The 21,854-nt window shown below is 47.3% G+C and overlaps 1 protein-coding gene across 2 annotated transcripts in view; it reads left to right on the top strand.

The window, feature by feature from the left end:
- Nucleotides 1-21,854, top strand: part of COL4A1 (collagen type IV alpha 1 chain) — a 220,339-nt gene that overhangs the window by 144,664 nt on the left and 53,821 nt on the right. For both annotated transcript variants that reach the window (XM_075129793.1, XM_048855091.2), the window contains exons 21-22: nucleotides 5,143-5,307; nucleotides 21,621-21,716. In XM_075129793.1, coding sequence (XP_074985894.1) covers nucleotides 5,143-5,307; nucleotides 21,621-21,716 — 261 coding nt within the window. The remainder of the gene's footprint in view (nucleotides 1-5,142; nucleotides 5,308-21,620; nucleotides 21,717-21,854) is intronic.

The following is a 21,854-nucleotide window of genomic DNA, read 5'->3' as shown; positions in this document are numbered from 1 at the left end:
TCAAGAAGGATGTGGATAAATTGGAGAGAGTCCAGCGAAGGGCAACAAAAATGATTAGGGGTCTGGAACACATGAGTTATGAGGAGAGGCTGAGGGAGCTGGGATTGTTTAGCCTGCAGAAGAGAAGAATGAGGGGGGATTTGATAGCTGCTTTCAACTATCTGAAAGGGGGTTCCAAAGAGGATGGCTCTAGACTGTTCTCAATGGTAGCAGATGACAGAACGAGGAGTAATGGTCTCAAGTTGCAGTGGGGGAGGTTTAGATTGGATATTAGGAAAAACTTTTTCACTAAGAGGGTGGTGAAACACTGGAATGCGTTACCTAGGGAGGTGGTGGAATCTCCTTCCTTAGAGGTTTTTAAGGTCAGGCTTGACAAAGCCCTGGCTGGGATGATTTAACTGGGAATTGGTCCTGCTTCGAGCAGGGGGTTGGACTAGATGACCTTCTGGGGTCCCTTCCAACCCTGATATTCTATGATTCTATGATAACTGGTTCTGTGGATGAAGGGAAAGCAGTGGACATGTTGTTCCTTGACTTTAGCAAAGCTTTTGACACGGTGTCCCACAGTATTCTTGCCAGCAAGTTAAAGAAGTATGGGCTGGATGAATGGACTATAAGGTGGATAGAAAGCTGGCTAGATTTTCGGGCTCAACGGGTAGTGATCAATGGCTCCATGTCTAGTTGGCAGCCGGTATCAAGTGGAGTGCCCCAAGGGTCGGTCCTGGGGCCGGTTTTGTTCAATATCTTCATAAATGATCTGGAGGATGGTGTGGATAGCACCCTCAGCAAGTTTGCAGATGACACTAAACTGGGAGGAGAGGTAGATACGCTGGAGGGTAGGGATAGGATACAGAGGGACCTAGACAAATGGGAGGATTGGGCCAAAAGAAATCTGATGAGGTTCAACAAGGACAAGTGCAGAGTCCTCCACTTAGGACGGAAGAATCCAATGCACCGCTACAGACTAGGGACCGAATGGCTCAGCAGCAGTTCTGCAGAAAAGGACCTAGGGGTTACAGTGGACGAGAAGCTGGATATGAGTCAACAGTGTGCCCTTGTTGCCAAGAAGGCCAATGGCATTTTGGGATGTATAAGTAGGGGCATAGCGAGCAGATCGAGGGATGTGATCGTCCCCCTCTATTCGACACTGGTGAGGCCTCATCTGGAGTGCTGTGTCCAGTTTTGGGCCCCACACTACAAGAAGGATGTGGAAAAATTGGAAAACGTCCAGCGGAGGGCAACAAAAATGATTAGGGACTGGAACACTTGAGTTATGAGGAGAGGCTGAGGGAACTGGGGATGTTTAGTCTACGGAGGAGAAGAATGAGGGGGGATTTGATAGCTGCTTTCAACTACCTGAAAGGGGGTTCCAAAGAGGATGGCTCTAGACTGTTCTCAGTGGTAGCAGATGACAGAACAAGGAGTAATGGTTTCAAGTTGCAGTGGGGGAGATTTAGGTTGGATATTAGGAAAATCTTTTTCACTATGAGGGTGGTGAAACACTGGAATGCGTTACCTAGGGAGGTGGTGGAATCTCCTTCCCTAGAAGTTTTAAGGTCAGGCTTGACAAAGCCCTGTCTGGGATGATTTAGTCGGAGATCGGTCCTGCTTTGAGCAGGGGGTTGGATTAGATGACCTCCTGAGGTCCCTTCCAACCCTGATATTCTATGATTCTATGATTCTATTAAATGATGCTCTTTACTTATTGTCACTACCCTCATTAACAGTTATTAACTTAACCCTTCACTTCCCACTTATCCACTGATTTCCATTAATATTTTTGTTTCAAGTGCTCCTGAAATCAAGATAAGAGATAAGATAAGAGACTACAGCAATCGGGATATACTATCAACCTCCTGACCAGGAAGTTGACAGTGATTGTGAAATGGTCAGGGAGATCAGAGAGGCTACAAAAACAGAAAACTCTTGGGGGATTTCATGCTGACTGGGAACATGTCACCTCAGCATGGGGATGCAGAAATAAAAGTTCTAGTCACCATTAGTGACTGCTTCTTGGAGCAGCTAGTCCTGAAACCGACAAGGGGAGAGGCAGTTCTTGATTTGTTCTAAGTGGCACACAGGATCAAGCCCATGAAGTGACTGTAGCTGAGCTGCTCTGTAATAGTGACCATAATGTAATTCAATTTAACTTCCTTGTGGGAGGGAAAATGCCAAAGAAGACCACCATGGTAGCATTTAACTTCAGAACAAGGAGCTACACAAAAATTAGGAGGTTAGTTAAACAGAAATTAAAAGGAACAATCACAAGAATGAAATGCCTGCAAGCTATATGGAAACTTTAAAAACATCATAATAAAGGCTCAAAGTACATGTGTACCCCAAATAAAAAAAACAGCAAGAGGGCCAAAACCTGTCACCAAGGCTAAACAGCAGAGTAAAAAAAGGGTCTTAGAGAAAAAAAGACATCTTTTAAAAATTGGGAGTCAAATCTGAGGAAAATGAAAAGGAACATAAACACTGGCAAGTCAAGTGTAAAAGTATAATTAGGCAGGCCAAAAAGAATTTGAATAGTAGCTACCAGGACACAAAAACTAACAGCAATTTTTTTTAAGTACATCAGAAGCTGGAAGACTGCCAAACAATTATCTGGGCCGCTGGAGGATCGAGGTGCTAAAGGAGTACTTAAGAAAGGCAAGACCATTGCAAAGAAGCTAAATTGCATTGGTCTTCGCTGCAGAGCAGCATTTCCCAAATGTGGGATGCTGCTTGTTCAGGGAAAGCCCCTGGCAGGCCGGGCCGGTTTGTTTACCTGCCGTGTCTGCAGGTTCGGCCAACCGCGGCTCCCACTGGCCGTGGTTCGCCGCTGCAGCCCAATGGGGGCTGTGGGAAGCGGCACGGGCAGAGGGACGTACCGACCACCGCTTCCCGCGGCCCCTATTGGCCTGCAGCGGCGAACTGCGGTCAGTGGGAGCCGCGATTGGCCGAACCTGCAGAGTCGGCAGGTAAACACACTGGCCCAGCCCGCCAGGAGCTTTCCCTGAACAAGCGGCTTCCCAAGTTTGGGAAACACTGTTGCAGAGGATGTGAGGGAGATTCCCACACCTGAGACATTTTTTATAGGTGACAAATCTGAGGAACTGATAGAGGAGGTTTTGGAACAAACTGATAAATTAAATAGTAATCAATCACCAGGATCATATGGTATCAACTGAGGAGATCTGAAGGAACTCATATATGAAATTGCAGAACTATTAATTGTGGTTTGTAACCTGTTGCTTAAATCAGCATCTGTGTCAGATGACTGGAAGATAGCTAATGTAATGCTGATTTTATAAAAAAGCTCCAGTGGTGGTCCTAGCAGTTACAGGCTGGTAAGCCTGATTTCAGTACCAGGCAAATTGATTGAATCTGTAGTAAAGAACAGAATTATCAGACACATATATGAACACGGTATGTTGGATAAGAGTCAACATGACTTTTGTAAAGGGAAATCGTGCCTCACAAACCTATTAGACTTCTTAGAGGGGGTCAACAAACAGATGGACAAGAGTGATCCTGTGGATATAGTGCACTTAGACTTTCAGAAAGCCTTTGACAAGGTCCCTTACCAAAGGCTCTTAAGCAAAGGAAGCTGTCATGGGATAAGAAGTAAGGTCTTCTAATAGATCAGTAACTGGGTAAAAGATAGGTAACAAAGGAATAGGAATGGTCAGTTTTCAGAATGGAGAGAGGTAAATAGTGAGGTCCCACAAGGATCTGTACTGAAGCCAGTGCTGTTCAACATATTCATAAATGATCTGGAAAAAGAGATAAACAGTGAGGTGGCAAAGTTTGCAGATGATACAAAATTACTCAAGATAGTGAAGTCTGAAGCAGACTGTGAAGAGTTACAAAGGGATCTCACAAGACTGGGTGTGTGGGCAACAAAATGGCAGATGAAATGCAAAGGAATGCGCATTGCAAAACATAATCTCAACTCTACATACAAAACAACGGGGTCTAAATTAGCTATTAACTCTTAAGAAAAAGATTTTGGAGTCATTGTGGATAGTTCCCAAGGTGCAGCAGCGGTCAAAAAAACTAACAGAATGTTAGGAACCATTAGGAAAGGTATACATAATAAGACAGAGAATATCATAAATCCACTATAGAAAGCAACACCCACACCTTGAATAGCACATGCGGTTCTGATCGCCCCATATCAAAAAAGATATATTAGAATTGGAAAAAGTACAGAATAGAGCAACAAAAATGATGAGGGGTATGGAATGTCTTTCACATAAGGAGAGAGTAAAGACTGGGACTGTTTACCTTAGAAAAGAGATGACTAAGGGGAGATACGATAGAGGTCTATAAAATCATGACTGGTGTAGAGAAAGTGAATAAGGAAGTGTTATTTACCCCTTCACATAACACAAGAGCCAGGGGTCGCCCAAGTAAATTAATAGGCAGAGGGTTTAAAACAAACAGAAGGAAGTGCTTCTTCACACAAGGCACAATCAAACTGTGGAACTTGTTGGCAGGGGCTGTTGTGAAGGCCACAAGTATAAATGAGTTCAAAAAATGAGAAGTTTGTGGAGATAACAATGAGACAAGTTCAGGGAGGATAGGTCCATAAATGGCTATTTGCCAAGATGGTCAGTGAAGCAACCCCATGCTTTGGGGATCCCTAAACCTCTGACTGCCAGAAGCTGGGACTGGACAACAGGGGATGGATCACTCAATAAATTATCCTGTTCTGTTAATTCCCTCTGAAGCATTTGGCACTGACCACTGTTAGAAGACAGGACACTGTGCTAGATGGGCCACTGGTCTGACTCAGTATGGCCATTCTTATGTTCTAGATTTATTCCTTGGAGATTCTTGCAAAGGCTATCCATTTCTGTAGCATGTCAGGATTTGTAGTATGGTAGTGGTAAAATTACTCCCTGCATGCTTCATTTTCTCACCATCTTCTAAGGTCACACATCTATAGGATAGACTTCAGATTTAAAAAATAGTGCTGATATGTGGGACTAGTATTTAAATTTAATATAAATCTTCAAGAATCAAAATGCAGTCCCTTGTGTTATACTGGGTTTTGCCCCTTAAGCTTAGTAATTTATTGCTGGTGTATCTGTTGATCATTTTACCTTTTATTTGTATTTGCTTTCATGTGTGTTTTACTTTGTTCTAAATAAGGTTTACCTAGCCCAGGGATCACAGGTCCACCTGGCTTCCCTGGTGAGAGAGGTGAAAAGGGTGACCAAGGTCCTCCAGGACTCTCTCTGCATGGATCAGCTGGAAGGGATGGTTTTCCAGGGCCTCCAGGTCCCCCAGGACCTCCAGGACTTCCAGGCATAACAAGTAGGTGAAGATTTTATTTCAGGGGTCGGGAACCTTTCAGAAGGGGGGGTGCCGAGTCTTCATTTATTCATTTTAATTTAAGGTTTCATGTGCCAGTAATACATTTTAACGTTTTTTAGAAGGTCTCACTCTATAAGTCTATATATTATATAACTAAACTATTGTCATATGTAAAGTAAATAAGGTTTTCAAAATGTTTAAGAAGCTTCATTTAAAATTATATTAAAATGCTGATCTTACGCCGCCGGCCCTCTCAGCCCATTGCCGGCCTGGGGTTCCATTCACCTAGGCTGGCAGCAGGCTGAGCGGGGCCTGCGGCCGGGACCCTGGCTGGCAAGGAGCTGGCAGCCAGAACCCCACACCAGCAGTGGGCTGAGCGGGGCTGGCGGCTGGGACCCTAGACTGGCAGCGGGCTGAGCAGCTCAGCCCGCTGCCGGTCTCGGGTTCAGTCCGCCGGCTCCTGCCAGCCAGGGTTCTGTCTGCCGGCCCCGCTCAGCCCGCTGCCGGTCTGGGATCCCAGCCCTGCTCACATAGAGTTGGTACCTACCTTCTCCCTGGTTCTAGCCCATTCTCTTCCTCTCTCTCTGCACTGAGCTGAGGGTGGGAGTGCACTGAGCACAGGACTGGGGGTGAAGGAGCAGGCTGGGGGTTGGGGTGCAGGGTCTGGCCAGGAGCTAGAATGAGGGAGGGGGCTCAGGGTTGAGGCAAGAGGTTTGGGTGTGGAGTGCTTACCTCAGCAGCTCCCATTTGGTGCGAGGGGTGCAGGTCGGAATGTGGGAGGGTGCAGGAGCTCCTGTTTGATGCTCAGGGTGGGGGTGGGAATGTGGGGGGTGCAAGAGTCAGGACATGGGGTATGAGGTGGCTGGGTATGTGTGGGGGGTGCAGGAGTCAGGGCATGGGGTGTGGGGGGACTGGGTATGTGTGGGGGTACTGGAGTCAGGGCTGGGGTCATGGGGGGGTGCAGGGGTCAGGGCAGGAGGCTGGGGTGTGTGGGGGTGCATGGGTCAAGGCAGAGGGTTGCCTGTGTGTGAGGGGGTGCAGGGATCAGGGCAGAGGGCTGGGATGTGTGGGGGGTGCAGGGATCAGGGCTGGGGGCTGGGGTGTGGTAGCGGGGATGTACGGTGCAGGGGTCAGGGCAGAGGGCTGGAGTGTGTGAGGGGGGTGCAGGGCTCAGGGCAGGGGACAGGGGTGGGGGGGGATGTAAGGGTCAGGGCTGGGGGTGTGGGCTGGGGTCTTGGGGGTGCTCCCAGCCCCCGCTCAGAGCGGCTCATGGCAGGGGGCTGGAGGGGATATGCCCTGATTCCACCCCCCTTCCCCAAGGCCCCGTTCCCGCCTCTTCTCCACCTCCTCCCCGGAGCAGCGAGCGCGCTGCAGCTCCTCTTCTCCTCCTTCCGCGCAAGGGCCGTCAGCTGATCGGCAGCAGGGAGGGAGAGAAGGAGGGGCAGGAACCCAGCACCCTGGGGGAAGAGGCGGGGGAGGGGGAGCTTGCCTGCCCTGCAGCAGCAGCCGGCAGGACCAAGCTTCTTCATCCTCCAGGCAGGCAGGATTTTTAATGGCACGCTGCTGCCTGCCGGGGTCCTGGCCTGGGTTCAGCAGTGGGCTGAGCGGGACCGGCGGCTGAGACCCGGCAGGCAGCAGCGTGCCATTAAAAATCAGGTCGCGTGCCGTTGCCAACCCCTGTTTTATTTCAATATGCAGCTGAAACACTGTTAAAGTTTTGTATATTCAAAAAGAACAAGGGCAACAAGGATATGTCAGGAAAGTGGAGGTCATGATCAGAATCAGCGTGCAAAGGAATGCTCCCTAAGTATGGAAAGAGAGAAACATATGTGACTTTGTTAATGCAAAAAAATGAGGAACTGTCTAATAATTAAACAAATCATTTGCCTGACTCAAGACACAGATCTTTTTCTGGATAAATGGCTGCTACTTTTGACTTCTTTCAAAAATGTATCTGATTACATGATCCCACACCTGGCATAAATAGTTATACATGCAGAGCTGTCCCTTGGTACAGCGAATCGGGGTGCCGCGCTTTTGGGAGCTCTGCGCTTCGATAAAATCTTGAGGAGGTGGGCGAGGTGGTAAGGCGGGCAGGCGAGCAGGGTGTGGAGGAGAATGGGGAGGCGAGCGGCAGGTGGGGAGGGCCCGAGGAGGAGCCCCCCTACCAGAACCTCCCCATCTCCCCAGTGCCTCCTGCCGGAGGGCCCCACTGATCAGCGCCTACCACGGCCACAGATCAGATGTTTCTCAGTGTCAGGAGGTGTGGGGGGGAAGGGGGAGGGGAGAGGAGTGAGGGTGCAGTGTGCTCGGGGGAGAGGGCGGAATGGGTGGGAAGGGGCAGGGCGGGGATAGGAAGAAGTAGGGTGGAGTGGGGCCTTGGGGAGGGGGTGGAGTCGGGGCAGGGGGAGCACACAAGCACACCAACCGCCGCGCCCTCTCCCCCCCCCCGCCAGATTGGAAACTCGGCACCTATATCCCGGGCCCCACACCCCCTAGGTACGGCCCTGTATACATGTATGCATTTGGCCTCTGTTTTGACATGCTAACTTTCACATATTTATTTATGTAGTGACAATAAAATAATTTTTAAAATGAAGACAAACAAATACTTGCATTGTTTTGCATGCAAATTGTATCTGATAATGAGAAAATAGGGTTCTAATCCTATGATTCTTTACTTATGTGACATAAATGAGACTAGCATGTGATAATGGCTACAGAATCAGGCCCAACATTTATAAATTAGAAGTTATTTCCTTTTTAAATAGTAGTTTTTATTGTGAAAATGGGATTATTTAAGGTGTCTAGAGCATGGGATGGGCACTTGTTTAATAAATCTAAATGAACAGCTGATGAAGAAGCAAAATGCTTTATGGGTGTTTTACAATTGGTTTTATAATTAAACATGCTTATAAAAAATAATATATTTTGAACTTGTTTCCCATTCTGTAATGGTTCTGTAAGGAACCAAAAAGATTCCTTTTATTCCATACACTTTTGCAAGTGCAATATTTGCAATGGCTCATCCTAGGTGTTTACCTATAACTTAGTGTAAATGGCCATTTAACATAATAATATTAGGAAATGAGAACCTTTCTCATGTTTGCAGTGTTGTTGTAGCCATGTTGGTCCCGGGATATTAGAGAGACAAAGTTGGTGACACAATATCTTTTATCTTTTTTATCTTTCTGTTGGAGAAAGAACTCTTCAGGTTGTGGTTGATTCTGTTTTACTGACTAACAAATTTTCACTGCATGCTTAAGTTTCTCAGGCCAGATCCTCAACTGCTGTTAACTGGCGTAACAACAATGCCTTCAATAGAGCCATGTCAATTTACACCATCTGAGTACCTGGCTTTTTTTTTTTTTAAATGACTAGGAAGTATTTGACTAGACAGATTGTACATTTGCACTTAATTATGGATAGTACTTTCCAGTCAACATAAAATAAATAGTAGATAATTACAAATAAGCAAGGATATATTTCAGTGCTAATTGCTACCTAGGGACACATTAATAGTTCATTAAACAAACATTAGAGAGACTTAGATGTTTCCATTTTCTCCATCCTAATTTTCTGCTTTATAATTCCACTACAGTATGCTCCCATATGCTTTCAGTTAGCTCTCAGCCATTTGTGCCTTGAAAACAGTGTTTATAGACAAATTTGTTCAACATGAAATGTTAATATTGAATTATATCCCTTGTTAGTAGCACTCCCTGTAGTCTTTATTTGGATTTTAAATTACAGATTTTTAATTGTTTGAGCTGGGTCTGATTTTGTTTGCTTGTTTGTTTGTTTGTTACTGAAGAAGGACAATGCAAAAATAACAGAATCTTTGCTAGCCTTGCTGGTGATGGGGGTTAAGCCCCATCACACTTGGATAAAGAATAAAAATTGAAGACTAAAAATGATGCTATAGTTTTAGGCAAACAGATATAATTCAAATTCATTTGTTTTATTATCTACCTTGTTCAATTATATGCCTTTAAAATTAAACACTAACATGTTATTGCACTGTAGCTAAAATGTAATCATGACATAAAGACAATAGTATTTTGTCTGCAATTCTTCAGCAGACTTGAAAAGAGATGTACATATCCGTTATTACTAAATTATTGTGGTAGAGATAAACTTTTTAAACTAGTGTGGGGAGGAGATTTTGCAACAATGCCTTGCAACTGAGGATCCCCTAATGATAAAATCCTATAGATTGTGGGGATTTTTTCAACCTTTTACAGAAATTGAGGACAATATCCTTGCTATGGAATTCCAGATGGTTTAATAAGCTATAGAAAGGAATGTCATTCTCTATGAAATTCCTAAACCAACAAAACTTAGTTTAAAAAAACAATTAAGGTTGCTTAGTGATAATATATTTCCTTATGGCATCATTACAAAACCCAAACACTTATAAACAAGAAAATAAATAGTTAAAGACACTATAAATATTATACTGCCCACATAATAAAAAAAGTTTTATCAAGAATAAAGCACTGCATAGTTCATTACTGTAAAACCTTAACGCTGACCAAAAAGCCCCTCCACCTCATTTTACCAGTTTTCACAAAATATATGCATAATGCAAAACTGATTTTTACTTCCTGGGTTTGTTTTGTGTGTTTGTTGTAATATGTTGTGTGACGTGTTCCCCCGGGAGTGCCACCTGGAACTGGGGTACCACTGAGTTCTCTGACTTACCAGCCTGGGCTCCCTCTCAGCACTGTGCTGCTGTGACAAGCTGTGGACTGCTTCCAGTCCTACACTCCCACCAGCATTCACAGAGGCAGGGACACACCCAGCTGCAGTTGCATGCAAGCTGTGGTCAGCCACTGCATGAGCCAACAATAGAAAGACTACAGCCAAAATAACCCCCAGCTTCCCTGCCTAGGACCCCAGAGTTGTACCACCTTGTCCTGGTCAAAACTTCAACCTGTATGAATTTATTACACAGTTCGCCTCTCCCTCAATGTGGAGAGGAATATGCACAATATGCTTGTGTTAACAAAGCTGAGATTTTCCCCAGATGCTTCAGTCAAAGGAACGGTGGTTCAGATTAAAACATAAAACAAGTTTATTAACTACAAAAGATAGATTTTAAGTTATTATAAGTGATAGCAAACAGATCAAAGCAGATTATCTAGCAAATAAACAAAACCACAAACTAAGCCTAAAATACTAGATAGATCAGATATGAATTACCACTTTATATAGCTTTAACATATGGCGGGAATCCTTTGTTTCAAAGTCAGTTCCCAGCCCAGTTTGTGGGAAAATACAGGTACGCAAAATGGAGATCAGTGTCATGTAGTCTGGTCGCATGCCCTCCTCAGTCATAGCAGCCATTACTTATAGGCTGTCCGGAGCAGTCTCAGGAAGGCTCACCCAGTGGGGAATAAGCTTCTCCTAAGGCCTATTGTTTTCCCTAATGGCCTATTACTCTGAATAGGCCCTTCACAACCAGCTATCTAGACTGGAAGCATCTTGTGTAATGGGTGTCACCCAGGTGTAACTACATTTGAAATACAGATACATAGTCAATATTCATAACTTTAGATATAAAAATGATACATGCATACAAATAGGATAATCCTATTCAGCAAATATGCTGACCTGGACTTCAGAAAAGCACCCTGGACTTCAGAAAAGCAAACTTAGACTCCCTTAGGGAACTGATGGGCAGGATCCCCTGGGAGGCTAATATGAGGGGGAAAGGAGACCAGGAAAGCTGACTGTATTTTAAAGAAGCCTTATTGATGGTGCAGGAACAAACAATTTCAATGTGCAGAAAGAATAGCAAATATGGCAGGCGACCAGCTTGGCTTAACAATGAAATCTTCGGTGAGCTTAATCTCAGAAAAGACGCTTACAAGAAGTGGAAATTTGGACAGATGACTAGGAGGAGTACAAAAATATTGCTTGAGCATGCAGGGGTGTAATCAGGAAGGCCAACGCACAATTGGAGTTGCAGCTAGCAAGAGATGTGAAGGGTAACAAGAATGATTTCTACAGGTATGTTAGCAACAAGAAGAAGGTCAGGGAAAATGTGGGTCCCTTATTGAATGGGGGAGGCAACCTCGTGACAGAGGATGTGGAAAAAGCTGAAGTACTCCTTGCTTTTTTTGCCTGGGTCTTCACAGACAAGGTCAGCTCCCAGACTACTGCACTGGGCATCACAGTGTGTGGAGGAGGTGAACAGCCCTCAGTGGTGAAAGAACAGGTTAAGGACTATTTAGAAAAGCTGGACATACAGAAGTCTATGGGTCCAGATCTAATGCATCCAAGGGTGCTGAGGGAGTTGACTGTTGTGGTTGCAGAGCCATTGGCAATTATCTTTGAAAATTCATGGTGTTCAGGGGAAGTCCCGGAAGATTGGAAAAAGGCAAATATAGTGCCCATATTTTAAAAAGGGAAGAAAGAGAACCCAGGGAACTACAGACCAGTCAGCCTCACTTCCGTCCCCAGCAAAATCATGGAGCAGGTCCTCAAGCAATCCATTTTGAAGCGCTTGGCGGAGAGGAAGGCGATCAGGTACAGTCAACATGGATTCACTAAGGGCAAATCATGCCTGACCAACCCGATTGCTTTCTATGATGAGATAACTGGCTTTGTGGATATGGCGAAAGTGGTGGATGTGGTATATCTTGACTTTAGCAAAGCTTTTGATACGGTCTCCCACAGTATTCTTGCCAGCAAGTTAAAAAAGTATGGATTGGATGAATGGACTATAAGGTGGATAGAAAGCTGGCTAGATTGTCAGGCTCAACGGGTAGTGACCAACGGCTCGATGTCTAGTTGGCAGCTGGTATCAAGCAGAGTGCACCAGCGGTCAGTCCTGCGGCTGGTTTTGTTCAACATCTTTATTAATGATCTGGTTGATGGGATGGATTGCCCCCTCAGTAAGTTTGCAGATGACACTAAGCTGTGGGGAGAAGTAGATATGCTGGAGGGTAGGGATAGAGTCCAGGAGACCTAGACAAATTGAAGGATTGGGCCAAAAGAAATCTGATGAGGTTCAACAAGGACAAGTGCAGAGTCCTGCACTTAGGAAGGAAGAATCCCATGCACTGCTACAGGCTGGGGACCAACTGGTTAAGTAGCTGTTCTGCAGAAAAGGACCTGGGGATTACAGTGGACGAGAAGCTGGATATGAGTCAACAGTTTGCCCTTGTTGCCAAGAAGACCAATGGCATATTGGGCTGTATTAGTAGCAGCATTGCCAGCAGATCAAGGGAAGTGATCATTCCCCTTATTCAGCACTGGTGAGTCCACACCTGGAGTATTGCATCCAGTTTTGGTCCCCCAACTACAGAAGGGATGTGGACAAATTGGAAAGAGTCCAGCGGAGGACAATGAAAATAATTAGGGGGCTGGGGCACATGACTTATGAGGAGAGACTGAGGTAACTGGGGTTATTTAGTCTGCAGAAGAGAAGAGTGATGGGGATTTGATAGCAGCCTTCAACCACCTGAAGGGGGAGTCCAAAGAGTATGGAGCTCGGCTGTTCTCAATGGTGGCAGATAACAGAACAAGGAGCAATGGTCTCAAGTTGCAGTGGGGGAGGTCTAGGTTGGATATTAGGAAACACTTTCACTAGGAGGATAGTGAAGCATTGGTTACCTAGGGAGGTGGTGGAATCTCCATCCTTAGATGTTTTTAAGGCCCGGCTTGACAAAGCCCTGGCTGGGATGATTTAGTTGGTGTTGGTCCTGCTTTGAGTAAGGGATTGGACTAGATGACCTCCTGACGTCTCTTCCAACCCTAATCTTCTATGGTTCTATCATTCTATGAAATCATAACTTCTTCAAGTGCTTGTTCCCATCCATTCCAATTAGGTGTGTGTGCATCGCGTACATGGACGTCAGAAACTTTTTCCCTTAGCAGCTCCCGTCGGGACAGCAGAGGAGCCCTCTAGAGTGGTGCCCTCATGGTGCTGTATATAGTAACCTGCTGGCCCAACGCCCCTTCAGTTCTTTCTTACAGTCCATGAAGGCGTTGGAACGTGGTCTCTCACTTGCAAGTGATCCCTTAGCAATCTAGTTTTTACCAGCTAGACAGTTTGTTATTAGATAGTTAATAAGTTAGTTAGGTACAGTTTTAGTTACAGGTGACTGGGATTTAGTTCCAGACACCAGCCTTGGGCTGCGGGGCATGCCGCAAGCCCAGGGGTTTAAAGCTTGCGCTATCTGCCGCAAGTCTATGCTCAACAGTCCCCCCATGACTCCTGTCTTAGGTGTCTGGGGGAGATACACCAGGCTGAGCGCTGCAAAATTTGCAAAGCCTTTAAGCCCTATACTAAGAAAGAAAGAGACTTTCATCTTAAGCAGCTGCTCATGGAGGCCACGTTACAACCAGTGGCCCCAGACCACTCGGTACCGGGTCCAAGTTCCTCGGTGAGAAGTGCCCCAGCATCGGTGCATGATTCGACACCAGGGTCTAGAGATCACAGGCACCGTAAATCACGGGCTCTGAGAAGAGCCAACCAGCCCTGGCACCACTCAAGCTCCCCGGCACCAGCCAAGTGCCATAAGAAAGGGGAAAGAGGATGCTCCCCTCAAAGAGCGACCAAGACAGTCAGAGAGGCTCCTACCACTCAGAGGCAGGACTCTGGTTCCCAACAGGAGCCAGCACCATTGACTCTGGTGCCATAGGCACCGTTGAATCCGGCGCCCAGGGACTTCAGCACTGACCAGTGTCTAGAGGAGGTCTTGGAACCCCCGCCCATGCCTGACACATTTGAGGCTGCAAAGGACCTCATCGAACTGTCGGCGTCCAATCCCCTCCAATGCAGGGGGAAGCTTCCGGCACTGCTTAGGCAGGTGCCATCCAGAGAGAAACCAGCAGTGGTGTGCTGCTTGAGGTCACCGCTCATGCACTGCTCCCGTTCGAGCTTGCCGCAGTGCCACTCCCTGGCACTGACGACTCCACATGAGGTTAAAGCACCAGATGAAGAAGCACCCTTGGCGCCCCCACTGAGGACCTGGCACCGCTCCACGTCATCCTCAGTCACTCGGCACCAAAGCATGGTACCAGCCACTTCCCCGGCACTGTATGCGCTTGGCCGGCCCAGGTCTTGGGATAGCCGGTACCACTCACTATCCCGATCCTCTCGGCACTGGTCCCCGGCCTGCACCTCTTGGCACCCCACAGTGGCCCAAGGATCATTGGCGCCGCCTTGGTCCTCCCCTTCAGACTCTGAAGCCAACTCAGGTCACTTGAGTTATAGCAGGCACCGGACCATGACCAGCAGAGAGTCCCACGCAGCCTGGCAGCCACAGTGGCCGCCTCCGGGGCAGTGGCCCTTTTGGACCTCGTGGGCCTACCACCAACAGCAGGGCAGGTTTTCTAGAGCCTCTAGATCTGTGTACTCAACGCGATGCCACTCAAGGTCGCCATATAAGCACACCTCGAGGGCAAGAGAGGCCACGCTCTCTAGGCTGACATCGGATCCCCCAGGGCAGCTGACAGAGGCAGGTCCATTGCCCACACCATTACCAAGAGGCATGACCCCAAGACCTCAGGAGGCACAGTCTACCTCTCAAGAGGCGACAGTCTTGACAGGTCCCAACACAGCCCAGGACTATGGGGGACTACAAGAAGGTCAGGACGATGGCACCCAGCCGCAGAACATGTCCTCATCCTCCCCAGATGAAGCAGTGGTGGGTACATCTGTGTCAGGACCCCCACCTATAGACCATAGGGCCCATAAAGAACTTCTCCGCCAAATTTCCCTTAACATGGGCCTTCAGGTGGAAGAGGCCATCGAGCCAGAGGATCTGATGGTTGATATTCTGGCTCCGGAAGGTCCCTCAAGGGTAGCATTGCTACTGATTAAGACTATCCAGAGGAACTGTAAGACTATCTGGCAAACCCTGGCTTCTATTACCCCGGCTGCCAGGGGAGTGGAGAGAAAATACTTTGCCCCATCTAAGGACTACGAATTCTTATTCTCCCACCCTCCACCCTGCTCTCTAGTGTTGTCAGCAAGCCTCGGCACCAAAATCCAAAGACGCCAAACGATTGGACCTCTTTGGCAGGAAGATCTACTCGTGGGGAGGCCTGTAACTCAGGATAGCGAACCAACAGGCCATCCTTAACAGACACAACTTCAACGCTTGGAATGCTATGTCCAAGTTTAAGGATCGCCTGCCACAGGATTCACATGCAGAGTTTTCTGCGCTAATTGAGGAAGGGAAAGCAGTAGCCAAAACATCTCTGCAAGCCTCCCTCGATTCGTCCGACTCTGCGGCCAGAACCATATCCCCAGGAGTGGTTATGAGGCTTTCAGCATGGCTACAGGCATCAGGCCTCCCTCCTGAGGTCCAAAACACTTTGCAAGACCTCCCCTTCGAAAGCTCTGGCCTCTTCTCGGAGCAAACGAACTCCAAGTTGCATAGCCTCAAGGATTCCAGGGGTTCAATGAAATCCCTGGAGATGCATACACCGGCAGCCCAGAGGAAGCCCTTCAGGCCTCAACTTCCACAGCAGAGGCAATGCCAACCTTGCCCTAGACAAGACCCCTACCTCAGGCGAGGCAGAAATAATAGATGCAGACCATCGAACAGCGTGTCTAACCAAGGCCCAAATAAGCCCCAGCCCAGAAACAAGCAAGGGTTTTGAAGGCACACACGAGGACAGCCTACCAATCTAGTCCCAGGATCCCTCCCCACAGTTTTTAAACCGGCTATCCCGCTTCTACCGTGCGTGGTTCCATATAACATTGGACCACTGGGTCCTACGCATGGTGCAGGTGGGATACTTCCTCCAGTTCTCCTCCTTCCCTCCCTTCCCACCCCATCCCCATCCTTGTTCAGGGACCGCTCTCACGAGCAACTCCTAGTGCAGGAAGTGCGATTGATCATCGATATGGGGCAGTGGAGGAGGTTCACCAGGAGCTAAGGGGAAAGGGATTTTACTCCTGTTATTTCCTAATCCCCAAGGCAAAGTGGGGTCTACAACCCATTCTAGACCTTCACGGATACAACAAATTTATGGTCAAGATCAGGTTCTACATGGTCTCCCTAAGCACTATCATCCTGTCACTGGATCCGGGAGATTGGTACGCTGCCCTCGATATGAAGGACGTCTATTTCCACATTGCCATCCATCTGGCACACAGATGCTTCTCATAGTTTGTGGTAAACCGCAAGCATTACCAGTTCATGGTGCTTCCATTCAGCCTTTCCACAGTCCCCCGCGTGTTCACAAAGTGCATGGTGGTGGTGGCGGCCTTTTTGCGCAAAAGACAAGTTCGAGTGTACCTCTACCTCGATGATTGGCTGCTGACAGGACTCTCCAAAGATCAGGTGCAGTCCCATGTTACACTGGTCAGGGACGCCTTTCACAGACTGGGGCTTCTTCTCAACATAAGCAAGTCGTCACTCGTACCGACCCAAAGGATGGAATTCATAGGGGCGCTCCTGGACTCAGTACAGGCAAAGGTGAGCCTCCCAGAACCCAGGTTTCAGGCCATAGAAAAATTGTCAAGACGATATTACAATATCCCACCACAAGCGTCAGGGGTTGCCTGAAGCTAATAGGGCATATGGTAGTCTGTACTTACGTAGTCAAGCATGCCAGACTGAGGCACAGGCCCCTACAAGCATGGCTCGCATCATGTTACTGCCTGGCCCAAGACAGCCTGGACATGATAGTAACGGTACCCAGGCAAGTCTGAGAGTCTCTGCGTTGATGGCTGGGCCAACCAGTAGTCTGTGCAGGAGTCCCTTTTGGCGCACCCCAGCCTTCACTGATGCTAGTAACAGACGCATCAGATCTGGGTTGGGATGCACACCTAGGGGATCTGAGAACACAAGGTGTGTGGTCACAGGACGAGATACCCCTCCATATCAACCTGAAGGAGCTCAGAGAGGTTCATCTGGCCTGTCAAACCTTTCATGTCATTTTGCAAGGTCACAGCATGACAGTCCTGACAGACAACACCACCACCATGTTCTACATAAACAAACAGGGCGGAGCTCACTTCTCACCCCTCTGCCGCAAGCCTCTTCTCCTCTGGGACTTCTGTATAGTCACCTGATCGCCTCAACAGATCCTACCAAGCTCGCGAGTGGTCGGTCTGATCAGATGTCCTGAAGTCAGTTTTCCAAAGTGGGGGTTATCCCCAAGTCGATCTATTCACCACCAAGGACAACAAACAGTGCCCTCGGTTCTGCTCATTTCAAAACCACAGCCTGGTCTCCATCACCGACGCATTCTTAATGCAGTGGGGGGAGGGCCTGAAGTATGCCTTCCCTCCAACCCCGCTGATCCACTGGGTCCTGCTCAAGATACACAGGGACAGAGCAATGGTGATTCTGCTTGCCCCGTCCTGGCCACATCAGCATTGGTACACAACACTCCTAGAACTATCAGTAGACACCCCAATAGCTCTACCCCTGTATCCGGACCTGATAACTCAGGACTGCGGGTGCATTCTCCACCCGATCCTACAGTCCCTGCACCTCAAGGCTTGGAAGCTCCATGGCTAAACTTGATAGAGAGCCAGTGCTCTCAACCAGTGAGACAAATACTTCTTGGCAGCAGGAAACGTTCCACCAGGTCAACTTAACTGGCCAAGTGGAAAAGGTTCTCCTGCTGGTGTGAACCCAGACATCTGTTACCACTCCAGGTATCTATCCCAGTTATTCTAGACTATCTGCTTCACATCAAGCAACAAGGCCGGGAAAAACGAGAAGTCTGCTGCTTGTCAGGGGCTAAGATTCGCGATGTGACGGAGAGACTGCCGAGACTCATCAAGCCCTCGGAGCGCTACCCCTTCCTGCTTCTCCACGTGGGCACCAATGATACTGCCAAGAATGACCTTGAGAGGATCACTGCAGACTACGTGGCTCTGGGAAGAAGGATAAAGGAGTTTGAGGCACAAGTGGTGTTCTCGTCCATCCTCCCCGTGGAAGGAAAAGGCCTGGGTAGGGACCGTCGAATCGTGGAAGTCAACGAATGGCTATGCAGGTGGTGTCGGAGAGAAGGCTTTGGATTCTTTGACCCTGGGATGGTGTTCCATGAAGGAGGAGTGCTGGGCAGAGACAGGCTCCACCTTACGAAGAGAGGGAAGAGCATCTTTGCGAGCAGGCTGGCTAATCTAGTGAGGAGGGTTTTAAACTAGGTTCACAGGGGGAAGGAGACCAAAGCCCTGAGGTAAGTGGGAAAGCGGGATACCGGGAGGAAGCACAGGCAGGAACGTCTGTGAGGGGAGGGCTCCTGCCTTATACTGAGAATGAGGGGCGATCAGCAGGTTATCTCAAGTGCTTATATAGATTGGGCCAAAAGAAATCTGATGAGGTTCAATAAGGATAAGTGCAGGGTCCTGCACTTAGGACGGAAGAACCCAATGCACCGCTACAGACTAGGGACCGAATGGCTAGGCTGCAGTTCTGCGGAGAAGGACCTAGGGGTGACAGTGGACGAGAAGCTGGATATGAGTCAGCAGTGTGCTCTTGTTGCCAAGAAGGCCAATAGCATTTTGGGATGTATAAGTAGGGGCATAGCGAGCAGATCAAGGGATGTAATCATCCCCCTCTATTCGACATTGGTGAGGCCTCATCTGGAGTACTGTGTCCAGTTTTGGGCCCTACACTACAAGAAGGATGTGGATAAATTGGAGAGAGTCCAGCGAAGGGCAACAAAAATGATTAGGGGACTGGAACACGTGACTTATGAGGAGAGGCTGAGGGAACTGGGATTGTTTAGTCTGCAGAAGAGAAGAATGAGGGGGGATTTGATAGCTGCTTTCAACTACCTGCGAGGTGGTTCCAGAGAGGATGGTTCTAGACTATTCTCAGTGGTAGAAGAGGACAGGACAAGGAGTAATGGTCTCAAGTTGCAGTGGGGGAGGTTTAGGTTGGATATTAGGAAAAACTTTTTCACTAGGAGGGTGGTGAAACACTGGAATGCATTACCTAGGGAGGTGGTAGAATCTCCTTCCTTAGAAGTTTTTAAGGTCAGGCTTGACAAAGCCCTGGCTGGGATGATTTTATTGGGGATTGGTCCTGCTTTGAGCAGGGGGTTGGACTAGATGACCTCCTGAGGTCCCTTCCAACACTGATATTCTATGATTCTATGATTCTAAGGCCTATCACTTTCATCCATCAGAATACACCTGGTGGCTATTTCAGCTTTCCATCCAGGGAAATCTGGATGCTCGGTGTTCTCAAATCCCATGGTGGTGCTTTTCCTTAAGGGATTGGAAAGGGTATACCCTTACTCTCGACCACCAGTACCAACCTGGAATCTGAACCTGGTCCTCTCCAAGCTCATGAGCCCACCGTTTGAGCCCCTGGCCACTTGTTTCCTCCTCTACCTTTCATGGAGGTAACGTTCTAGGAGGCCATTACCTCAGTGTCTGAACTAAAGGCTCTCACCTCTGAACCCCCTTATACGGTGTTTCATAAGGACAAGGTGCAACTTAGACCGCACCCTAAATTCCTCCCCCAAGGTGGTCTCCCAGTTCTACATGGGTCAGGACATTTGTCTGCCAGTGTTTTTTCCAAAGCCTCACATGAGCCCACAGCAGCAGAGCTTGCACACACTAGATGTTCGAAGAGCCTTAGCGTTCTACATAGAGCGCATGAGGCCTTTTCGCACATCAACCCAACTGTTCATGGCCATAGCCTATAGAATGAAGGGCCCTCCAGTATCTTCTCAGTGCATCTCGTCCTGGATCACAGACTGCATTCACACATGCTATGAGTTGGCTAAGGTCCCAGCTCCAGCAATCACAGCCCATTCGACGAGAGCGCAGGCGTCTTCAACCACCTTTCTAGCGCAGATACCCATCCACGAAATCTGCAAAGCAGCTACCTGGTCTTCAGTGCATACGTTCACAGCCCACTATGCCATCAGCAGCAGGCCAGAGATGATGTAGCAGTTGACAGAGCTGTCGTCCAATCAATCATTCCTTGACTCCTACCCACCTCCAATGGTCAGTTTGGAAGTCACCTAATTGGAATGGACATGAACAAGCACTCAAAGAAGAAAAGATGGTTACTTACCTCTCGTAACTGTTATTCTTCAAGATGTGTTGTTTACGTCCATTACAATACCCACCCCGCATCCCTTCTGTCGGAGTCAATGGCAAGAAGGAACCTAAGGGGGGCCGGGCTGGCAGGGTACTATATACAGCGCAATGAGGGCACCACTCCAGGGGGCTCCTCTGCCGTCCCAACGGGAGCTGCTAAGGGAAAAAGTTTCCAACGTCCGTGCACGCGATGCATGCACACCTAATTGTAATGGACATGAGCAACACATCTCAAAGAACAACAGTTACGAGAGGTAAGTCACCGTCTTTTTTCCAGTGAGATCCATCTTGTAGAAAATTCATCATAATCATATCATAATAATATTACTAGGATGAATATAGGGTATAGTGCTAGAGACTTCAGTCAAAATGATGTCAAATTATATTGACTCAGGACCCCTGCAATAAAACCCAACCTAGGGAGCATTATTTTTGTGTTCAGACCTGAGGTTCCGGTGAACCTTTTCACTTGTTTTCTTACTCCTGACCCTAAAACATCTGCTTTCTTCAAATATATAAACACCGGACCCTCGCTAGAATGCAGGATTTGGGATCCATGCGCGGTATTGCATTAATGCGGGGACCGCGTTAAAATGAATTCCAGTTAAAGTAATTAAATTTGGGATCCATGGCTGCGATTGCGTTATATGCGAATTCACGCTATATAGATGCGCGTTCTAGCGAGGGTCCGGTGTAGTATGTGAGTTTTTAGGGATATTTAATGACATGAAAAATTTGGAAGGTTATTAACAAGCTGCTTTTGATCTAGAAAGATCAAAAGAAACCTAGGACAAAAATGAAGATTTCAAATTTTTAAATGTAACTGTAACTAAAATCTGTTTCGTGAACTTTTTTCAGACTTTTCAGAAACATCCTCCTTGGCCTCCAGTGTAAAAATATGTTCTATTTTAAATAAAGTATTATCAGTTTTCTAAGCCAAAGTTATAGCTAACAAAAGCCCAGGTTTTTAAATGGAAGTTATTTGCAACCTTAATATGGAGAGACTGCCACTTGTCCATAACTCCATAGATTTTTAGAGTAACATCTATAGAACTTAATTACATTTCTATAGACCCCTATTGATTTTATCCCTTAATTTCCATAATAGCTGACAAATAAATATGTAAACTTGCTCCTCTTCGTGGTCACAATCTGTAGCTACTTCACCATTGTTCATAATAATCCATGGAGAAGTGACTTTGACTTGAACTGTACTATTATGAAAAGTTGTACTCGGAGAATAATGTTCTTTATTATTTTACTCCAATTTTAGACGGAATCATGGAATGTCAGCCTGGAGAACCTGGTGATCGAGGTCTTCCTGGACCCCAAGGACAACCTGGATTCTTAGGAGAGAGAGGAGATAAAGGTAATATTGTTTAAAGAGCTACTTGCATTCATTTGGACCATTCAATGGTCCTGATTCTCCACTACTATCTTGTGTAGTCATTAAGGCTTTGATTCTGCAAAGTGTTGAGCACCCTAGTCCTGATCCATAAAAGTGCAT

The sequence above is a fragment of the Caretta caretta genome, chromosome 1 (genome assembly GCF_965140235.1).
Source record: "Caretta caretta isolate rCarCar2 chromosome 1, rCarCar1.hap1, whole genome shotgun sequence".
NCBI classification, from domain to species: Eukaryota; Metazoa; Chordata; order Testudines; family Cheloniidae; genus Caretta; species Caretta caretta.
This window is presented reverse-complemented; position numbering and strand designations above follow the sequence as displayed.